Source organism: Dipodomys spectabilis, unplaced genomic scaffold, assembly GCF_019054845.1.
Source record: "Dipodomys spectabilis isolate Male_0828 unplaced genomic scaffold, ASM1905484v1 ptg000388l, whole genome shotgun sequence".
Lineage (NCBI taxonomy): Eukaryota > Metazoa > Chordata > Mammalia > Rodentia > Heteromyidae > Dipodomys > Dipodomys spectabilis.
The window spans coordinates 2623771-2644365 of record NW_024871065.1 but is presented as its reverse complement, the minus strand read 5'-3'; the positions used below and the strand labels follow the sequence as shown (position 1 = coordinate 2644365).

At 51.0% G+C, this 20595-nt stretch overlaps 1 protein-coding gene across 1 annotated transcript; it reads right to left on the bottom strand.

The window, feature by feature from the left end:
• Nucleotides 1–7168: 7168 nt before the first annotated feature.
• Nucleotides 7169–14475, bottom strand: Exog (exo/endonuclease G). Its single transcript, XM_042667309.1, has 6 exons — nucleotides 14310–14475; nucleotides 12912–13061; nucleotides 11281–11420; nucleotides 10960–11036; nucleotides 9414–9528; nucleotides 7169–7734 (listed from the first exon to the last, which is right to left on the bottom strand). Exons 1-6 carry the CDS (start codon nucleotides 14473–14475, stop codon nucleotides 7273–7275), a joined length of 1110 nt encoding a protein of 369 aa, XP_042523243.1. The 3' UTR covers nucleotides 7169–7272.
• Between the last annotated feature and the right edge of the window lie 6120 nt (nucleotides 14476–20595).

Sequence of the window (20595 nt, the reverse complement as noted above, 5' to 3'; positions counted from 1 at the left end):
CACAGGAAAGGCTTCCAGGGTAAACAGCCCCGGGGCCCCATGGCTGGTGTCAAAGCAGAGGCATGGCCTGAACTTCCCTGGCTCGAGTATTAGCCTGCCATGCCAAGGCTGCAAGACTCTGATCTACTCCCTGGCTGCAGACAGCTTCTCTTCGGCTTCCAGGACCTCACAGGCCTCGCCCATGGGGCCAAGGGAAGACTCGATTTTGCAGCTGGAGAGTGGACAGATTCATGCCTGTCACCCTAGCTACTCAGGAGGCTGAGATCTGAGGATCGCAGTTCGAAGCCAGCCTGGGCAGGAAAGTCCGTGAGACTTTCATCTCCAATGAACCACCAGGAGACCGGAAGTGGCGCCATATATACAGCTCAAAGTGGTAGAGCGCCAGCCTTGAGCAGAAGAGCTCAGGGGCCATGCCCAGGCCCTGAGTTCAAGTCCCAAGACCGACAGAAGAGAAGAGTAGCTTTTCCACACTGTAGGAGTGAGGGGCTCACCTTGAACTCGGCCCAGCTGCGATCGCACATGCCATGGCTCTCCACTGGGTGTTTCCTGCAGAACATGGCAGGGAGGAAGACAGCAGGTAGCTCGCCACTAACCCTGGCAATGGCTGCTTACTTGTTTTCTCCGCACTGAAGAGGACAATATACTGCAAGTGATGGACAGCGTGGGGCTGGTGGCAGACTTTCCCCCGGGGAGGGTGGAATCCAGGGCTGTCCCCGTGGAGTTGTGCTTTTCCTTTTTTTTTTTTTTTTTCAGGGAAAAAAAAAACACCCTTTCACTATTCTGATCTTCCTTCCCACCATCCCTTTCGACTGAGTCCGACTCTCCTCCCCGCCATCACTTTCGACTGCTGACAATCTTGGTTCACATATGCAAACACTGGAGCGATGGATGGACGGACGGGGCTGAGCCTGAGCAGGCGGGAGCTCAGAGACTCTCCACACCCCCACCCTGCATCACCTCACCCCCCCCCCAAGCACCTCAGTCCCTCCCCTACCCACGCCAGGCCTCGGCTGCCCCTAACCTACCTCGCCCCGCTGTCCAAGGGGCTGGACAAGGGCACGTTTGACGTGAGGCCCGGGGCAGGGCCGAGGAGGGGCATGCGGCTGGCAAGTCAAGTATTAATGTCTCTTGTCAACCCCGATCCTCTTCTGGGGAGGCCCCAACGTTCCCACCCTCCATTCCACCCCACCCCCCTGCCTTTCCTTCCTTCCTTTTATTTGTTCCCAACCGTCCAGTGTGACATTCTCTCCAAGTGGAAATCTTATTTTTGTAGATCTGTGCTTTGATTCCCCACCCTCCAAGGCTTGGAGAAGGTGGATCCTGGGTCCCTGGCATCTTCTGGGCCCTTCCCCCATGTAGGGGGGGGGGGTGCTGTGGCAGGTCAGGCCACTGGAAGGGACACAGCAATGAATGTGTGGACAGGCCGGGGGCCAGGGCACGCAGCTGTCCCTGGCTGGCTGTAGATGAATGGCCGAGAGCGGGGACCTGTGCCAGGCCCGGCTCCTTCGCCCCGTGTGACTTTTGATTTATTTTTCTAGAACTTCACCAGGATCCACAGAAGGGGAGAAGAAAACAGAGCGGGGGGGGGGGGGGGGGAAGGGGAGCAGTAGGGGACGGAGCACCCCGGTGCCAGGCATTGCCTGAGCTATGTGTGAACACTTCCCAGCAAGCGTGTGTATGGAATAAAAATACATATTTTTAAAACAAACCAATAAATGGCTTCCATGATGTGGGTTGTGTTTTTTTGTTGTTTTTTGGTGAGTTTGTGTGTGTGTGTCTGTCTGTCTGTCTGTCTGTCTATCTGTCTGTGTGTGTGTGTGTTTGCCTTGAGACTGGGACTCAAAACTTGGTATCTGATGCTTTTGTTGGCTGGCTGGCATGTTACCACCTGAGCCATGCCTCCAGCCCCGTGTTTTGGTTTTGTGCCAGTCCTGGGGCTTGAACTCAAGGCCTAGGCACCGTCCCTGAGCTGCTTTTTGCTCAAAGCCAGCGCTCCACCACTTGAGCCACAGCACCACTTCTGGTTTTCTGGGTGATTCCTTGGAAATAAGAGTCTCCCAGACTTTCCTGCCCAGGGCTGGCTTTGAACTGCAAGCCTCAGATCTCTTCCTCCTGAGTGGCTGTGGTGACAGGCATGAGCCACCAGTGCCCTGGCTTCTCTACTGGTCTTGAAGCCAGGGCTGGGGGTGAGGGGGCCTTCCCAGGGCTTTGGACCGGCCCTGTCTCAGGCGGGCAGGCGGTGTGAGATGAGGCCCAGGAGGAGGCTCTGAGCGAGCAAGTGATCGAGCAGACGCCTGCCCTGCTGTAATACTACAGCTGTCCCCTGCCAGGCGGGTGACTGTGAGTGACGGATGTGGGCTCTTGGGTTACAGATAAGGCATGCAGGCCAGGATCCGAGGCCTTGGCACAGTGAAAGAGAGAGAGGGAGCGGGCTCAGGACAGACGTCAGGTCTCGCCCTGAGCCTGCAGCCTTGGCATGCCCTCCGCGCCCCGCATGCGCGTGACAGCAGCTTCTCCAGCGTCAGCTCTGCCAGCCACGGGACTCGGTGCCCCGGAGGCTGGAGGGGACGAGGCAGGGGAGGGGGGACCCACAGAGGCCTTAAAAGGCAACTTTAACCCAGGGGCCCCTCAACAAAGTCAGCCATGCCCCCTCCCCCGAAAGACAAACGCATTTCCTCGCTACTCCTGGAGGCTGAAATAGGAGGATCGCGGTTCGAAGCCGACCCAGGAAGGGAAATCTGTGAGACTCTCTCCTGCTTCCAATGAGCCACCCGAAAAAAAGAGCCAAGAGGTAGAACTGGGGCTCAAGCTGCTGAGCACCAGCCAGCCTGGAGAGAGACAGCCTGGATGTGGAGACGTGTGTTTAAACATACACGTGTGTGCACCCGTGAACAGGCAAAGGCGTGGCAGCCGCCAGCAGTGTCTGTGTGAGAAAAGTCTCTTCATTATTCTGCTGGGCCAGGCCCCTGCCTGGGGTTAGAGGAGCCTCCATCCTAGTGTGTGTGGAGAGACCAGCGGCTCGGGTCGCTGGGATTACAGGCGTCTGCGACTACACCCAGCCGTCTGAGGAGCTCCAGGACAGAAGAACCAACCACACTCAGGGTCATGCAGCCCTGGAAGGCGTGCATGGGGTCTCTGGTATTGTGTCCCGACCGTTCACACTCCTCAGCCTCCCATGCCAGACAGGAGGCAGTGAGGAAAGCCAGTAAACCGGGGAGAGTGGAAGGAATAATTATGCACACTGATTCTCCCAGGCCCAGCTGCGCATGCATGCTCTCCCTCCCCCCCCCATCCCCCTCCCCCGCCATCTGGATTACAGGTCCTGGAAGATGAGGAAAAGCCACCCGCATGGCCCACGGGCGGGGGAGGTTGGGGGGCTGGGGGGGGCACAGTGGCATCAGAAGCTTCTTGGGCCACATAATAATAATAATAATAAACGTGACATTGAGTTTGTCTCTCGCTTTCCCTCTATCCCAAGTCCCACCCGCTGCTCTGTGTGTGTGTGTGACTTGAACTCAGAGCCTTGAGCCTTCTCCCTTAGCTTTTCCACTCGAGATTGGTGCTCTACCACTTGGGCCACGGCTCCCCATCTGGATTTTGGATGGTTTGTTGGAGATCAGAATCTCACAGACTTTCTTTCCCGGGCTGGCTTTGAACCGCAATCCTCCAGATCTCAGCCTCCCAAGTGGCTGGGATGATAGGCGTGAGCTGCGGGTGCTGGTAGGCCATATTTGCACACACACACACACCATCATCATCATCATCATCATCATCATCATCATCATCATCATCATCTGAAGTGCTTTTTCCAGGTAGAAATGGCCTCAGTCTCCATGTTCTTAAACAGTGCTATGTTTAAAAAAGAAAGACGTTCTGGTTAATTATCTTTGTCTTCAGGTGTTCACACTCAGGGGTCAGGGAACTGTCTGCGGTGGCAAGCACGCACAGAGACCAGAGAGACCAAGAGACCAGGTTCCCACAGCTGGAATGTCCCAAAGAATGCCAAGCCCGAAAGGGGAGATGAGGTCAGGACCAAGAGATAAAGGAACAAAGAGAAGGCAGGAAAAGCCAGTGGAGGGCTGAGGTGGCATGTCTCTTTTGCCTTAGTAGCCTAAGCTTTATTTTTGTGCCAGTATTGGGATTTGAACTCAGGGCCTGGGCCCTGTCCCTGAGCACTTTGTGCTCAAGGCTGGCGCTTCTACCACTTTGAGCCATATGGATGGAACCACTTGTGGTTTTCTGATGGTTCATTGGAAGTGAGAGTCTCCCCGATTTTCCTGCTCTGGGCTGGATTAGAACTGCGATCCTCCGGATCTCAGCCTCCTGAGAAGGTGGGATGACAGGATTGAGCCACTGGGCCCAGCTCCTACACTATACTAACTGTCCACTCCATCACACCCAAGGGAACAAGATAATAAGAACTAGAAGCAGACAGGCACGGGTGGCTCACGCCTGTCATCCCAGCTACTCAGGAGGCTGAGATCTGGAGGATCGTGGTTCTAAAGTCCATGACACTCTCATCTCCTATGAACCACCAGAAAACCAGAAGTGCCGCCATCTATAGGGCTCAAAGTGGTAGAGTGCCAGCCTTGAGCATCAAGAGCTCAGGGACAGCGCCTAGGCCCTGGGTTCAAGCCCCAGGAGCAGCAAAATAAAAAACAAGAAGACCTGGATGTACAGAGCGTGCACAGCCGCCAGCTTCAGATACAGGCCTGTGTTTGGGGACGAGGGGGGGTGGGGGGAGGTGTCATCCACCCGCTGGCTCGGGTCTGGCAGGAAGATGGGGTGCGGGGGAAGAGAAGCTGACATCTGAACTCAGGACTTAAGTGGGTGCTCACCACGGCTGGATCCTCGCCAAAGAGCCTGTCAGAGGTGGCCGTGGCTCACACCCGCTTATCAGTGCCGGGTGTGGAGAGGGTGTCTTGGACGAGAGATAGGGCCGGGACACGGCTGTCCACAGCCCCCCTCCCCCCTCTCTCCTCCCTCCCCCTTCCTCAGAGGCTTGAGTGGAAAAGCCAAGTAAGATCACAAGGCCCCGAGTTCAAGAACGCACCAGTACCAGCACACACAGGAAAGTGAAGTTTCAAGTCCTTCGTCACTGCTTTCAAGCAAATTACTTGTGTGCGTGTGTGTCTGTGGTGTGTAGTGTGTGTGTGTGTGTGTGTATGGGTCAGTACTGAGGCTTAAACACAAGGCCTGGGCACTGTCCCTGAGCTCTTTTGCTCAAGGCTGGCGCTCTACCACTTGAGCCAGAGCGCCACTTCTGGTTTTCTGTGGTTCATTGGAGATCAGAATCTCACGGACTTTCTTGCTGCCCGGGGCTGGCCTCAAACTGCCATCCTCTAGATCTCAGCCTCCTCCTGAGTCGCTAGGAATCCTTTGAAGCTTTTTCATTCAGACTGGAGCTCTACCAGTTGAGCCATAGCTCCATTTCCAGCTTCGTTGGAGACAGACAATCTCTTGGATTTCTCTCCCTGGCCTGGCTTGGAACCGGGATCCTCAGATCTCAGCCACCCAAGTAGTCAGGAGCCATGGCAGTTAGCAATGAACTACCTCTGAAGGATTCAAAGACAAAAATAAAGCAAGTGAGCGAAAGCACGAGGCTAAATGGCGATCACTTTGTTCTTCTTTCAACTGTGCTGTAGGGTTCAAATCTCAAAATAAAAATTGGAGGGTTGGGTGCTGGTGGCTCTTGCCTGTCATCCCGAGATCTAAGGATGGCCGATCAAAGCCAGCCCAGGGCAGGAAAGTCTGTGAGACTCTTATTTCCAAGGAACCACCAGAAACCTGGAAGTGGTGCTATGGCTCCAGTGATAGAGCTAGCCTTGAGCAAAAGCACCCAGGCCCTGAGTTCAAGTCTCACCAGACCCCTCTCCCCACAACGAAAGAAAAACCTGGGGGAATTGCAGCTACAAGCTGTGAGGGTCTGAGGATCACCACATTCTTATTAAAGAAAAACTAAGTCACCCCTGATGCCTGTGATTAGATAGTTCACAGCGCCCCCCAGTGGCCGCTCGGGGCTGAACAGCTCCCGGGCGACAAAGGCAAATACAGAGTTTCACAGGGCTGGGAAGGTGGCTCAGTGGTAAAGTGCTTGCTTCGCATGCATGAAGCCCCGAGTTCGATTCCTCAGTACCACAGACACAGAAAAGGCCAGAAGTAGTGCTGTAGCTCAAGTGGTAGAGCGCTCGCCTTGAGCTGAAGAGCTGAGGGACAGCACCCAGGCCCCAAGTTCAAGTCTCAGGACTGGCAAAAAAAAAAGAATCTCAAAGCCAGTCCTGGGGACCCCCATTTCAACATGCAGTTCATCTCCCTCCTGACCCCCATCTGACCATCGGAGGGTTGGTTCGAGACAAGGGAAAAGGAATACTAGCCCGGCACTGGTGGCTCATGGCTGTCATCCCAGTGACTCAGGAGGATCTCAGTTCAAACTCAGCCATAGGCAGAAAAGTCTGTGAGACTCTGATCTACAATCAACCACCAGAAAACCAGAAGTGGTGCCATATATACGGCTCAAAGTGGCAGAGCTCCAGCCTTGAGTAAATGAAGCTCAGGGACAGTGCCCAGGCCCTGAGTTCAAGTCCGATGGAGGAGGAGGAGGAGGAGGAGGAGGAGGAGGAGGAGGAGGAGGGTTGGAAGGCCTGGCCTAGCACCCCACAGGGCATTCTCCTCTCCAGGACTCAGAGATGCGCAGGAGCGTGGGTCAGAAGGCAGAGACTCAAGCTTGCTTTGTTTTTTGTGTTTTGGTAAATTGTTAGTATTTAAATAATAGTACACAAAGGGAATGTGTCCAGACGTATGGACCGTTTTGAATCTCCTCCCATCCATCCTTCACCGCCCCCTTCCCCCCATCCATCCTTCACCGCCCCCTCCCCCCCCCCCCGTCCTCCCCACCACACCCCTGCCCACCCGCTGCATCCTTCCCTTCCTCTTCCTTCAAGCGGCGGGCACCATGGCTTGTGCCTGTCAATCCCAGCTACTCGGGAGGCTGAGATCTGAGGATTGTGGTTCAAAGCCAGCCCGGGCAGGAAAGTCCATGAGACTCTTATCTCCAATAAACCACCAGAAAACCAGAAGGGGCACTGTGGCTCAAGTGGTAGAGCACTTGCCTTGAGCTGAAGAGCTGAGGGACAGCGCCCAGGCCCAGAGTTCAAGCCCCGTGACTGACCAAAAGAAAAAGAGAAAAGAAAATAGCTAAGGGAGAGTGGCCAGACCCTGAGTTCAAGTTCTGGTACTGGGCACACACATCCAAAACTTACAAAAGCAACTCATCTAGGAGGATTTCCCCACCCGGGTGCCTGGCTGCTCCTTAGCCATCAGTTCTTTAAGCTTTTTCATGTAGTGACTCATAAAATAGGCATCGGGTTCGATGCCCGCATCCTTCAGGTTTTCCAGAATCTTCTCCAGCCGGGGCAGTGAGCGGGCGCTGTCCACCTTCCGGGTGCTCAGGTACAGCGTGAAGTCCTGGAAGTCCATGAGTTTGCAGCTGTCCACGGAGCAGAGGTCCTGGATCTCCCGTGTCCGGTCCACACGGGGGAAGAACACCAGGCCCGACAGCGCCTCCAGATCCCGCAGGCTCACCTGGAAGTCCGCCAATGGGGGCTGGAAGCCGATGGCTTCGTTGGGCACCACAAAAGCCCCCAGGGCCAAGGGCTCGGGGGACCCGGGGCTCCTGCGGGCCAGGATCACTTTGTAAAGATGCGAGGGCACGGCCACATTGTCTGAGCCTATCACCTACAACACAAGCAGCACAGGTGAACCACAGATTTCACTGGCGGCTCACACATGTCACCCCAGCTACTCAGAAGGCTGAGATCCGGAGGATCGTGGTTCGAAGCCAGCCTGAGCAGGAAAAGTCCGTGAGCCTCTTGATCTCCATTAACCACCAGGAAACCAGAAGTGGCGCCATAGTTGGCTCAGAGTGGTAGAGCGCCAACCTTGAGCAAAAGAGTTCAGGACAGTGCTCAGGCCCTGAGTTCAAGTCCCATGACTGATAAAAAGAATCCATCCCTCCATCAATAGGCTAATTCCAGCCAAAGGTAAAGAAATAACATTTCTACAAGGTGTTTTAAACACGTATATTACAGTAACAGGGGCTGGGAAGGTGGCTCAGTGGTAGCGCGCTTGCCTAGCATGCACAAAGCCCTGGATTTGATTCCTTAGTACCACACACAAGAAGAAGCCAGAAGTGGTGCTGTGGCTCAAGTGGTAGCATGCTCACCTTGAGCACAGAGAGGCTCAGGGATAAAGCCCAGGCCCTGAGTTCAAGCTCCAGTACCAGCAAGAAGAAAAAAAAAATCATAATATTCCCTGAGCCTTTTTTTTGCTCAAGACTACAAGCTCCTACATCTACTCTACCACTTTAACCACTTTTGGCTTTTTGCTGGCTCACCAGAGAGAAAGAGTCTCACAGACTTGATTTTACTGCCAGAGGCTGGCTTTGAACCATGATCCTCTAGCTCTCAGCCTCCTGAGTGCTCGGATGCCAGACGTGAGCCATGGCAGCTGGCCTGCTTTCTTGTGTGGTCATCTCTGGCAGCTGAAGGCCGGTTTCCAATGGAGAAGCAGCTCTGAGAAAAAGGGGTGAGTCTGATAAGAGCTGTCAGGTGACTCACTTCCGATCAAAATCACTGCTACTTATCTGCCCGCGGGCGGCCGGGTCGCCGGAGTTCTAGGACTGGATCATGCTCTCCCAAATATTCTAACCGACATTTGTGCCTGACTATAAGAAAATCACTCTTGGCCCATTTTCTGTGGTTTATTTTGGGGCTCTCCCCTCCCTGTACCATGTCTGTTTGTCTGTCTGTCTGTTTGGTGCTGGAGGATTAAACTCAGGGCCTCATGCTTCTTCCTTGGCTATTTTTGCTCCAGGCTGGTGCTCTACCACTTCAGCCACACCTCTACTTTCCAGTTTTTGGCTAGGTCTCGCAGATTATCTGCCCTGGCTGGCTTTGAACCAGGGTCCACTCGATCTCAGCCTCCTGAGCAAGCTAGGATGACAGGTGTGAGCCACCGGCATCTGGCTCCACGTCATTTTTTTTTTTTTTTCATTTACCTGTTATCCTTAAGCTTCTGAATAAGGAAAAGCACAACTCACGTGCATCATTCCAGCTACTCAGGAGGCTGAGATCTGGAGGATGGCGGTTCAAAGCAGGAAAGCAGGAAAGTCTGTGAGACTCTGATCTCCAATGGACCGCTAAAAAGCCAGAAGTGGCGCTGTGGCTCAAGTGGTAGTGCCAGCCTTAAGGAAAAAAAAAAAGCTCAGCCCCTAAGCCCAGAGTTCAAGCCCCAGTACCAGTGTATGCGCATGCACGCATGCACATAAACACGCGCGTGCGCATATGCAAAAACTGAACCCAGGATGAAACAAAGTTCATGCAAGTAACAAAGCCCTGAATGTTTCAAGGCCCTACCTGGTAACTCACAGTCTTCTTGCCATCATTTCTAGTCTCAGGTAAGGTCAGAGGTCCAGACACTACCCACACATCCTCGAAGCGCTCTGTCAGTTCCCGGCAATACATTTCTATTCTGAAAAACCAAAGGAATCGGGGCTGGGAAGGTGGCTCAGGGGTAGAGCGCTTGCCTTGCATGCATGAAGCCCTGGGTTCGATTCCTCAGCACCACATAAGCAACAAGAAAAAAGCCGGAAGAGGCGCTGTGGCTCAAGTGGTAGAGAGCTAGCCTTGAGCTGAAGAGCTGAGGGACAGAGCCCAGGCCCAGAGTTCAGGCCCCAGGACCGGACCCCAAAAACAATAATAATAACCACCAAAGGAATCGATAAATAAGAAGCATTACTTTCACAGATAGATAAATAGATAGATAGATAGATAGATAGATAGATAGATAGATAGATAGATAGATAGATAGATAGATAGATAGAAAGATAGATAGATAGGTAGGTAGATAGACAGGCAGACAGACAGACAGATTTCAACAACTTACGTTTAAGCCAGGTGCTGGTGGCTCATGCCTGTCATCCCAGCTTCTCAGGGGGCTGAGATCTGAGGATGGCAGTTCAAAGCCAGCCTGGGCAGGAAAGGCCATGAGACTCTTATCTCCAATGAACCACTAGAAAACCAGAAGTAGTGCCATGGTTCAAAGTGGTACAGTGCCAGCCTTGAGCTGAAGAGCTGAGGAACAGCGCCAAGGCCCTGAGTTCAAGCCCCAGGACAGGCACACACACACACACACACACACACACACAAAACAGTCAAGGCTGGGGGCTGTAATCCAGTGGTTGGCAGACATTTGTCTATGCCTGGATTCAATCCCCAGTGCCACAAAAGAAAAGGGGGGGCGGGGGGAGAGAGAAATGCAGTAATGCACCACCTAGACTTGTTTCAAAGCATTTTCAAGAATTACATGTTATCCAACCAGCTGATGTACACAGGAGTTACGCTAACGTTTTTAGATGGAATGCAATTTGCTTTTTTTTTTCTTTTTTTGGCAGTTGTGGGGCTTGAACTCTGGGCCTGGGCGCTGTCCCTCAGCTCTTCAGCTCAAGGAGAGCGCTCTACCACTTGAGCCACAGCGCCACTTCTGGTTTTCTGGTGATTTACTAGAGATATGAGTCTCGTGGACTTTCCTGCCTGGGCTGGCTTTGAACCACGATCCTCAGATCTCAGCCTCCTGAGTAGCTAGGATTACAGGTGTGAGCCACCAGCGCCTGGCTCACTTTGCATATTTATTTATTTTTGGTGCCCATCCTATGCTTGAACTCAGGGCCTGGGTGCTATCCCTGAGTTTTTCACTCAAGGCTAACATTCTACCTCTTTGAGCCACAGCGCTACTTACGTTTTTTTTGTGGTTAATTGGAGCTAAGATTCTCACATTCTTTCCTGCTCTGGGCTGGCTTCAAACCACGATCCTCTAGATCTCAGCCTCCTGAGTAGCTTGGGTGACAGGAATAAGCCCCCGGCACTCAGCTAAAGAATGTACTTTATAAACTCCCAGACTTACCTATTCCAATACCCAGAATTATTTTCATAATTCTGAGGCACAATATTAGAAAGGTAAAAGGTTTCAGCCATGGCTTTCTGTGAAAAGAAATAAAAGATAATCACTTACACTGAAACACCTTTCTCTTCAAGATATTTCACAAAACAGACACAGAAAACCAGCTCTCAAAAGAGGAAGTTTGGCTCAAGTGGTAGAGTGCCAGTCTTGAACAAAAGAAACTGGGGCAGCATCCAGGCCCCGGAACTGGCAACAAATAAGTAAATGAAATAATAATAATGATAATGATCATAATAAATTAAAATGTTTTAAAAATGTGCTTACACTTGAAAATTTGTTATTTCCAGCTGGAGCCATATGGCCTCTAGACCAGCCACTTCCAAGATAGTCTTCATTGTGGGCGCTAAAGGCCGGAGGAATCCTGGGATCCGGCTGGAATTTGCAATGCTTTCTGTCTGCATCCCCTAAAGAGAAACACACCCAAGGATCACCAATGGACAAATGGCTTGTGGGATCTCCAAGCCGGGTAAGCCGGTGTAGGCGAAGATTACTTTGGGGAAGACTTATGTCTCAAGTTCCTAGAATAGTTCAGACGTAGTCAGGTGCCAATGGTTTACACCTGTCATCCCAGCTACTTAGAGGAGGCTGAGATCTGGAGGACCACGGTTCAAAGCCAGCCTGGGCAGGAAAGTCTGTGAGACTCTTATCTCCAATGAACCACCATGAAGCTGGAAGTGGTACTGTGGCTCAAGTGGTAGAGCGCTTGTCTTGAGCTGAAGAGCTGAGGGACAACACTCAGGCCCTGAGTTCAAGCACCAGTATTAGCACACAAAAGGTAGGTTTTAAGTAAAAGTAATAACAATACAATAGCTAAGATGTTGCTTTTATTTTACACAATAAGCTCCCTTTTCTCCCCTCCCCGCCCTCCCCCCCCAATTCTGAAGCTTAAACTCAAGGCCTGGGTGCTGTCCCCAAGCTTTTATGCTCAAGGCTGGCGCTCTACCACTTGAGCCACACACCAGTTCTGGCTTTTTTTGGGGGGTCCGGTTGTGGGGCCTGAACTCTGGGCCTGGGTGCTGTCCCTCAGCTCTTTAGCTCAAGGCTAGTGCTCTACCACTTGAGCCACAGCGCCACTTCCGGCTTTTTTCTTTTTGCTTATGTGGTGCTGAGGAATCCAACCCAGGGCCTCAAGCATGCAAGGCAAGCGCTCTACCACTGAACCACCTTCCCAGACTCACTTCTGGCTTTTTCTGTGTCTGTGGTACTGAGGAATCAAACCAGGTACTTCGTGCATGCTAGGCAAGCACTCTTACCACTGAGCCACATACTCAGTCCCACAGCTCCACTTCTGATTTCTTGCTGGTAACTGGAATAAGAATCTCAAGATGTCTGCCCTCTGGCTGGCTTTGAACCATAATCCTCACATCTCAGCCTCCTGAGTAGCTAGGATGACAGGCGTGAGCCACTGGCGACCAGCTTAACCTCATATTTTTATTTTAAGCCTTTATGTGTTGTTTTTCACAATTATATTTAAACAAGCATATATGTACTGAAATGATAGGTATTTATAGACATAAAATAAGTTATCCTGGACAGGCAGGGGCTGAATAAGGGAAAGTATCTTTGTTATCTTTTTTATTATTTTTTTTCTTTGGGGGAGGGGGGTGCTGGTACTAAAGCTTAAACTTGGGGCCTTAAACTTTCTCTTTGGCTTTTTCATTCAGGACCACTTGAGCCAGAGCTCCACTTCCGGCTTTTTGTTGGTTAATTAGAAATAAAGAGTTTCATGGACTTCCTGGCCAGGCTTGCTCCCAATCCCACTGAGTAGTTAGGATGACAGGTGTGAGCTACCAGTGCCTGGCTCTAGAACATTCTTTGAACCTGTGATCCTCAGATCTCAGCCTCCCAAGGTAGGATGACAGGTGTGAGCTGCTGGCACTTGGGTACTAAGGTACCTGTAATCTTGTTTTTGGAAATGTGTTCAAGGACCCATCGAGGGACTCGTTTTGTCTGGTCATAGGACAGGGCGTGATTTGTGTAACATCTGGTCTCTGTTCCAGCTAACGGGAATCCAAATTGTTCTAACACAGCTGTTTCTGTAGATCCTAAAAAGGAAATGGAAAAAAAAAGAAGATAACAAATAATTAGTGAGCCCTACTAAAATCAAAACTTTTTTTTTTTTTGGGCCCGGTTGTGGGGCCTGAACTCTGGGCCTGGGCACTGTCCCTCAGCTCTTCAGCTCAAGGCTAACGCTCTACCACTTGAGCCACAGCGCCACTTCAGGCTTTTTTTCTTTTTGCTTATGTGGTGCTGAGGAATCGAACCCAGGGCCTCGAGCATGCAAGGCAAGCGCTCTACCACTGAGCCACCTTCCCAGCCCACTAAAATCAAAACTTTTAAGAGCAGGATGGCAAAGAATTGGCTCAAAAGTATAACCAGGGCTGGGGATGTGGTTTAGTGGTAGAGCGCTTGGCTAGCATGCATGAAGCCCTGGGTTCGATTCCTCAGCACCACAGACAACAGAAAATGCCAGAACAGGGCGCTGTGGCTCAAGTGGTAGAGAGCTAGCCTTGAGCCAAAGAAGCTCAGGGACGGTGCCCAGGCCCTGAGTTCAAGTCCTGGAACTGATACTAAGGGGATAATAATATAATAATAATAGGGCTGGGAAAGTGGCTCAGTGGTAGAGCGCTTGCCTTGCATGCCTGAGGCCCTGGGTTCGATTCCTGAGCACCACATAAGCAAAAAGCCGGAAGTGGCGCTGTGGCTCAAGTGGTAGAGCGCTAGCCTTGAACTGAAGAGCTGAGGGACAGCGCTCAGGCCCAGAGTTCAGGCCCCACGACAGCCAATAACAATGATGATGATGATGATGATGATGGTGGTGGTGGTGGTGGTGGTGGTGGTGGTGGTGGTGGTGGTGGTCTAGGCGCGGGCCGGTGGCTCACGCCTGTCATCCCAGCTCCTCAGGAGGCTGAGATCTGAGGATCGCAGTTCAAAGCCAGCCCGGGCAGGGAAGTCCACGAGACTCTCTTCATCCTCAGTGAACCAGCAAGAAGCGGGAAGTGTGGCTGTGGCTGAAGGGGCAGAGCGCCAGGCTCGAGCGGAAAGCGCTAGAGGCCCCGGCCCTGAATCGGGGCCTCACGACTGACACGCCCTGACACAGGCGCACACACTCACACACAGCGCATGCGCCTACGCCTGCCTCCGCCTCCCCACTGAGGCCCGGCGCGGCCCGGCCCGGGCTGGAGGAGCGCGCCTGGCGGAAGTTGTGTGTCGCCGTCAAGGTTCCGAACCCGCCCCGGAGCCCGGCCACTTCCGGTCCGGGGGAGGAACCGACGCTTCCCGCCAAGACTTACCGCTCGGCTCCCCCGCTGCCGCCGCTGCCGGGGCCCCCGGACGCCGGGAGAGGTGCCAGGCCGTCAGCCCCGCTCCCGCGGCGGCGCCCACGGCAGCCCCGACCACGAAGCCGCGCAGGAATCGCCGGGAGCCTCGGAGGCGGGAAGCGAAGCTCTTGGCGGCCATTTTGCTGGGACTTTAACGGCCGCGCATGCGCACGGCGGACCTGAAGCTGGCGAGCCAACTTCGGGGACTGGGGCGCGCATGCGCCGTCGTAGCCGGCCTGGGACGCGCGTGCGTCGTCGCTTCCCCTGGTACCCAGCCGGCGTGGGACGCGCATGCGCGGTCGGATGGGAGGATGCAGGAGGCGGAGGATGCTGTGCGCAGGATGCAGGGGGCCCCCAGGCAGGGCCAGGCTCTGCCCCGGTGGGGAGCAGGGGCGTCTTGGGGAGTTCGGGACTCCTTTATTCTTGCCAGTCCTAGGGCTTGAACTTGCGCACTTTGGCTCAAGGTTGGCGCTCCACCACTGGAGCCAAGGCGCCACTTCCCGCTTTTCCTGTGTCTGTGGAGCAGACTCGAACCCGGGGCCTCCCGTATGCCAAGCGAGCCCTCCCCCTGGGGCCTGCGCGCGGGCCTGCGCCTGGCGCTCCCAGCCTGCCATCTCCTCGCCCCCAGTCTCCAGCAGCCCCGCATCTGGAGCAGGTTTGAATCTGAGTACCGGGGTTGGAAGCCAGCCCTGGGCAGGACAGTCCGAGTCTCTTGAGTTCCAATGAACCAGCAAAGAAAAACCAGAAGTGGAGCTGTGCCTCAAGGGGTAGAGCACCAGGCATGAGTGACCAAGAAGGTAAGGACGAGTGTCCAGATCCTGAGTCCAAGCCCCAGTACACACACACACGCAAGAAGGAAGGAAAGAAGGGTATGAGGGACAGAGGGAGGGAAGGGAGAAGAAGAGGGTAGAGGGAGAAGAGAAAGGGCCATGGGGGGGAAGGGTAGAGGGAGGGAGAAGGGGAAGGAAGGAAGGAGGGAAGTCCACCCACATCCATGAGACCAGGACAACAAAGTTCTTTTATTATCGTTTTATTTTCATATACAAAAAGATAAAACTTGAAATAGTACTAGACTTCTCCTTCTATTCTGTTGGGGGTGTGGCAGCATCCTGGGGGGGGGACTACATTCACATGGGTTTATTTGAGGAGCCCCCCCATACAGAGTTCAAGCAGCGACACCCCAACTGAGCACATCTACATTTCAAACCGACACTCGTTCTAAGATTACCACAGGAAAAAACAGAAAAACAAAACAATAACAAAAAAGGAGCAAAGATTCACTGCAAATTAATGATCTATGATACAAAGCTTCTTTCTTTTTTTGTCCCCAAATGTCTACTTTGGGCTATTTTTAGACTGTGTGTGTGTCTGAGTGTATGCACACTTCTCAAATCCAGACAGGGTTCACAACAGGCTTAATTCTTTGTATGGATATTTTCTTTAAAAGGAAAAAAAAAAAGAGATAACTTCAGTACAACTTTTGTTAATTCAGTAGTACACGCTATCGTCTGCTTCTACAAAATCTTTTTATTTTATAGCTACAGGGGTTGAAAAAAGGGATGGGTCACATTTACACATCACATGTCCTGGTATACAAAAACAGGACTTCACAAATTTGAGCCAAATTAAAAAAAACATATATATAATATATGCTATATATATTATATATATATATATTAGAAGTCTTTAGTAAAACGGAAGACCTGGAAGACCTTCCCTATTTCTAGAATCTTCCATCATATACCATTCACCTTCCCAGAATTTGCTGTGACTCATCCTTTCCAACCGAGGAATGGAGATACATCCCAAACTCTGAATGAGGATTCATCTACACAAGTTAGGAAAAAAAAACAACAGCAGAACAGGACTCCATTGGCCGCTGTTGGGCCCAAGCATATGCATTCTCCCCACGAGACCAAGACACGCCTTGGAGGTTTTCCTTCTCATTACAAATCAATATACAAAGGTAGAAGGAGCTGGTTAGAAACTGAGTATCTAAGATGGTAAATCAAAAGTTAACACTTTATTTTTCGGCTCAAGGCTGGCGCTCTTACCACTAGATCCGCACCTCCAATTTCTAGCTATTTTTTTAAAATGATTATTGTTGTTTGTTTTCTGCTGGTTCATTGGAGATCAGAGTCTCTCAGAATATACCTTTCCCAGACTGACTTCCAACCTCAGTCCTCAGCTCTGAAGCCTACTGAGCAGCTAGGGTATGAGCCATACACTGGCACCGGTGGCTCCTGCCCATTTGTAGGCCATGCTGTGTGCTTTTTCCCCTCCCTGTATGCCTCTTTATTTGATCCAGAACGCTCTTTCCATTAGAACTGCCCTCAGGTCCCACAGGGTCTTAAGTCCGATGGACAATGTTGTATAGGAACTCCAACTCCAGCTCAAGGGTAAACGTGCGAAAAGATTCACAGGTGAGAAACAAAAACCCGGGCCATACGTTCCCAGATCAAGTCTGATTTGCTCAGCAGATCGCTCTTGGGGAGTTGTAAACCAAAATAGCATTCTGGGAGCTTTTTAATCATTTTTGTCATGTGGAACTGAAATCTGGAAATGGTTCTAACCTGGGGTTGTTTCTCAAGTACCGTACGATTATCTTCTTGGGTTCTTTTTTGTGTTTGGGGGGAATTTTTTTTTTTTTACAGAATTCTAGAAAACTAAAATTAAAAAAAAAAAAAAAGAGGCAAAGCAAGTCATTGGGTGTTTGTCCCGTGGTTCCTTCCTTGGTGGTTGGAGCAGACAGTTTTGACATCCATGACTTGAACACTTGTTCAGATTTTTGTTTCAGTCATGGTTGGTACCATAGGGAGGATTGTGGGGAGTTTCCCCCCTTAGGGGGAAATTATTTGGCTCCACATTAAACTAGTGGCAGTGTTTGGGATGAATATACTTGTGTCCTTTTACTCTCGGATTGGTTTTATTTTTAGTGCTGGTCCCGGGGCTTGAACTCGGGGCCTGGGTGCTGTCCTTGAACTCTTTTCACTCCAGGCTGGCATTTGACCACTTGGAGCCATCTATGGTACCACTTCCAGTTTTCTGGTGGCTCACTGGACATGAGATTCTCATGGATTTCTCCTGCCCGGGACTGGCCTTCAACTGCGATCCTCCAGACCTCAGCCTCCTGAGTAGCTGGGATGACGGGCGTTAAGCCACTGGAACCAAATACCCCAGAAACCAAACACCCCAGCACACCTGGAGGACAGCACACGAGGATGGCCGGGCACGTGGCGTGTGCACACGCAGCTCAATGGCCACATCACACCCTGGTCTTCCCCTGCCATCCATGCCCCAAGACCGAAAGAAAACATAAATTTACAAAATTGTATTTGTGGTGAATTCTGCTGGCTTAATTAAGCTTTCTTTGAACTGGGTTTTCATTCTCTTTTTTTCTTTTTTCTTTTTTCTAAAAAAAGGCTCTTTAAAAAATATATACATATTTATTTCTTTAAGATACATTAAAAAAAAAAATGACAAATAGCCATACTCTCCAAAGGCCTGGTCTCCTAGCGACAGATGCTAGCGCTACATCTTCCCACAATGCACCGAGGTGGATGGTTGAGGTTTTTTAATCCTGCCTTTTTTTTTTTTTTTCTTAAAAGAGGAATGTTCTGCATCTGAGCTTCCAACGAACTTGGATAGAAGACCGCCCAGTTTGGCTGCTACGGCCTATTTGTGTGTGTGTGTGTGTGTGTGTGTGTGTGTGTGTTTGGAATACTGGATGCTGCAGTGGCCACACAGAGCAGCTACAGGAAGCACCAATCAAGATCGCATGTCACACCAATCGCACCACAGCGCCAGGGCCAGCTGTGGGACAAGGCCCCTGGGTATCAACCCTTGAAAGAGCTTTTGCCTGATCGCCAGGACCCAAGTGATGTCTGAGGTATAAGTGGTTCTTTAAAAAAAAAAAAAAAAAAAAAAAATTCTGGATTACAAGAGTGTATCCAGAAATTAAGAACTAGGAAGAAGGAGGAGGAAAAAAGGCCAGGAAATCGGGCTAGAAAGGCAGAAAGAAAGCGAGAGAGAAAAAGAAGCTTACAGCAGTTGCTTTTGACACAAAATAAAGGCACAACAGAATTACATTCTAAGATGAAGAAGTTCTTTTTTGTTCTTTTCCTGTGCTGGGGTACACAGGAATGCCCCCGCTAGCCCACCAACCTGCTCCCAGACCTGCAGAAACTACACTTATCCCAAGCATGAAAAAAGCAGGCGTAAAAACTGTACAGTAACCACAATACACATGAAAACTGGTTTGAAATGACACCTGAGGACCTTACTATTATTTTTTGTAGTTGTTTTGTTTAGTGCTGGTACTGGGGGCTTGAACTCAGGGCCAGGGGTGATTATTATCATTTTTCACTCAAGGTTAGAACTGAACCCCTTAACCCACACACCTCCAGCTTTTCTTTTTGGTGGTTAAAGTGGAGATGAGAGTCTCACAGATTTGTCTGCCCAGGCTGGCTTTGAAAACTACAATCCTTAGCTCTCAGCCTCGTGAGTGCTAGGATTATAGGCGTGAGGCACTGCCAACTAGATCTCTTAGATGGCCCTGTCTATCTTTCCATCCATCCACCCACCCACCCATCCATCCATGAGTCCATCCGCCCATCATTCATCCATCCATGAGTCCATCTACCCATCATCCATCCATCCATCCATCCATCCATGAGTCCATCCACCCATCCATCCATCTATCCATCCATCCACCATCTATCCATCCACCCATCCATCCATCTATCCATCCATCCATCCATCCATCCATCCATCCATCCATCCATCCATCCATCCATCGAGAACCCATAGCTTTCAGTGCTTTCAGGGCCTCAGGGCTAGCCACTATAGATACCAGAATTTAGCTTATTCACTGTTTCTCTGTCCTCGCCAAAAATCCCATCCAGATATCCATCCCCTCTCTACTCAAGAGCTGCACGGCTACGATGCACAGTGTCTTTCACTCCATGGCCAGGATCCTGACTTGGTAGGCAACCCAGAAATCCTTGGGGACACCTGAAAAGACACCAGGCTGGGTTCATTGTGGGCTGACTCAGATGTCTGGCAATGAGCTATCTCCAACAAGGCCCTGACCACAGACAGCATCATGGCTGCTCAGGTAATCTCGTCCCTTTGTCCAGGCATCCTGCTCCCCCCCCCCCAGGGGTCTGAAAACAATGACAATTGGATAGTTTGGTCATTTGCTGATCTGTTTTACTGACACCCAACCCCTCCCTTCCATCAGATCTGCAACCTGCATCTTATTCTCAGCCCAGCCCCCACGAGTAGCCCTTATTTCTGTACCTCCCAAACCCCTTCTGTGCTCATAGCTGATGAGCAAAATCTTAACCTCAAAAATGCTTGGTTCAACAGAAATCTCAAGAAAAAGCTGGGCGCTAGCTGTTCACCCTAAGTACTCAGGAGGCTGAGATCTGAGGATCAGGGTTCAAAGCCAGTCCTGGGCAGGAACAGCTCATGAGAACCTTTATCTCCAATGAATAAATAATAATAAGCCAGAAGTGGAGCCGTGGTAGAGTGCTAGCCTGGAGCACAAAAAGCTCAGGGACAGAGCCCAGGGTCCTAAGTTCAAACCCCAGGACTGGCACATACACACATTAAAAGAAAAAAAAAATCATCTCAAGAAACAACACAAACGTGAGATGGGCAGCCACAGCCCAGAAGCTGAGCCACGCCACAGCAGACACTCCGAGCGACGGGAACCCTCCACACCTGACCTGATCTGATTGCAGGCTGCCAGCGAGCACAGAAAGCCACCGAATCCATGCAGTCCCTGCCCCAGTGTACCATACCTGAAAAGAAAGACTCAGCAGCCTCAACTAAAACATCTTCAAAACAGCATTCTCATCCCAAACTCATTCGACTTAGAAAAACAATCATCTGTGGCATTATAAAGCCTCTTCACACTGTGTAGGACAAAAATCTGTGGGGTGAGGTAACAAAACATAGCGGTAAGAGCTAGAGGGGCTTTTCTTTTGAAAGTAAAACCTCAAGTGTGGGGGGTGTGGGTCTCTATTATATAGCTAAACCTATATAACCTACTCTTTTTTACAATACTGTCAAACAATATGGATGCCAACGTATCTCAGGACAGAGTAACCGGACCAACAGCAGAAATTCTCAGCCCTCAACAGGCAACTCATTCATTCCCTCATTCATTGACAAAAACCCAGCCTCACCTCAACCTGAAACACAACAGATGGATCACAGTTCTAGTAACTGTGAGTCAAGAATAGAAAGGGAA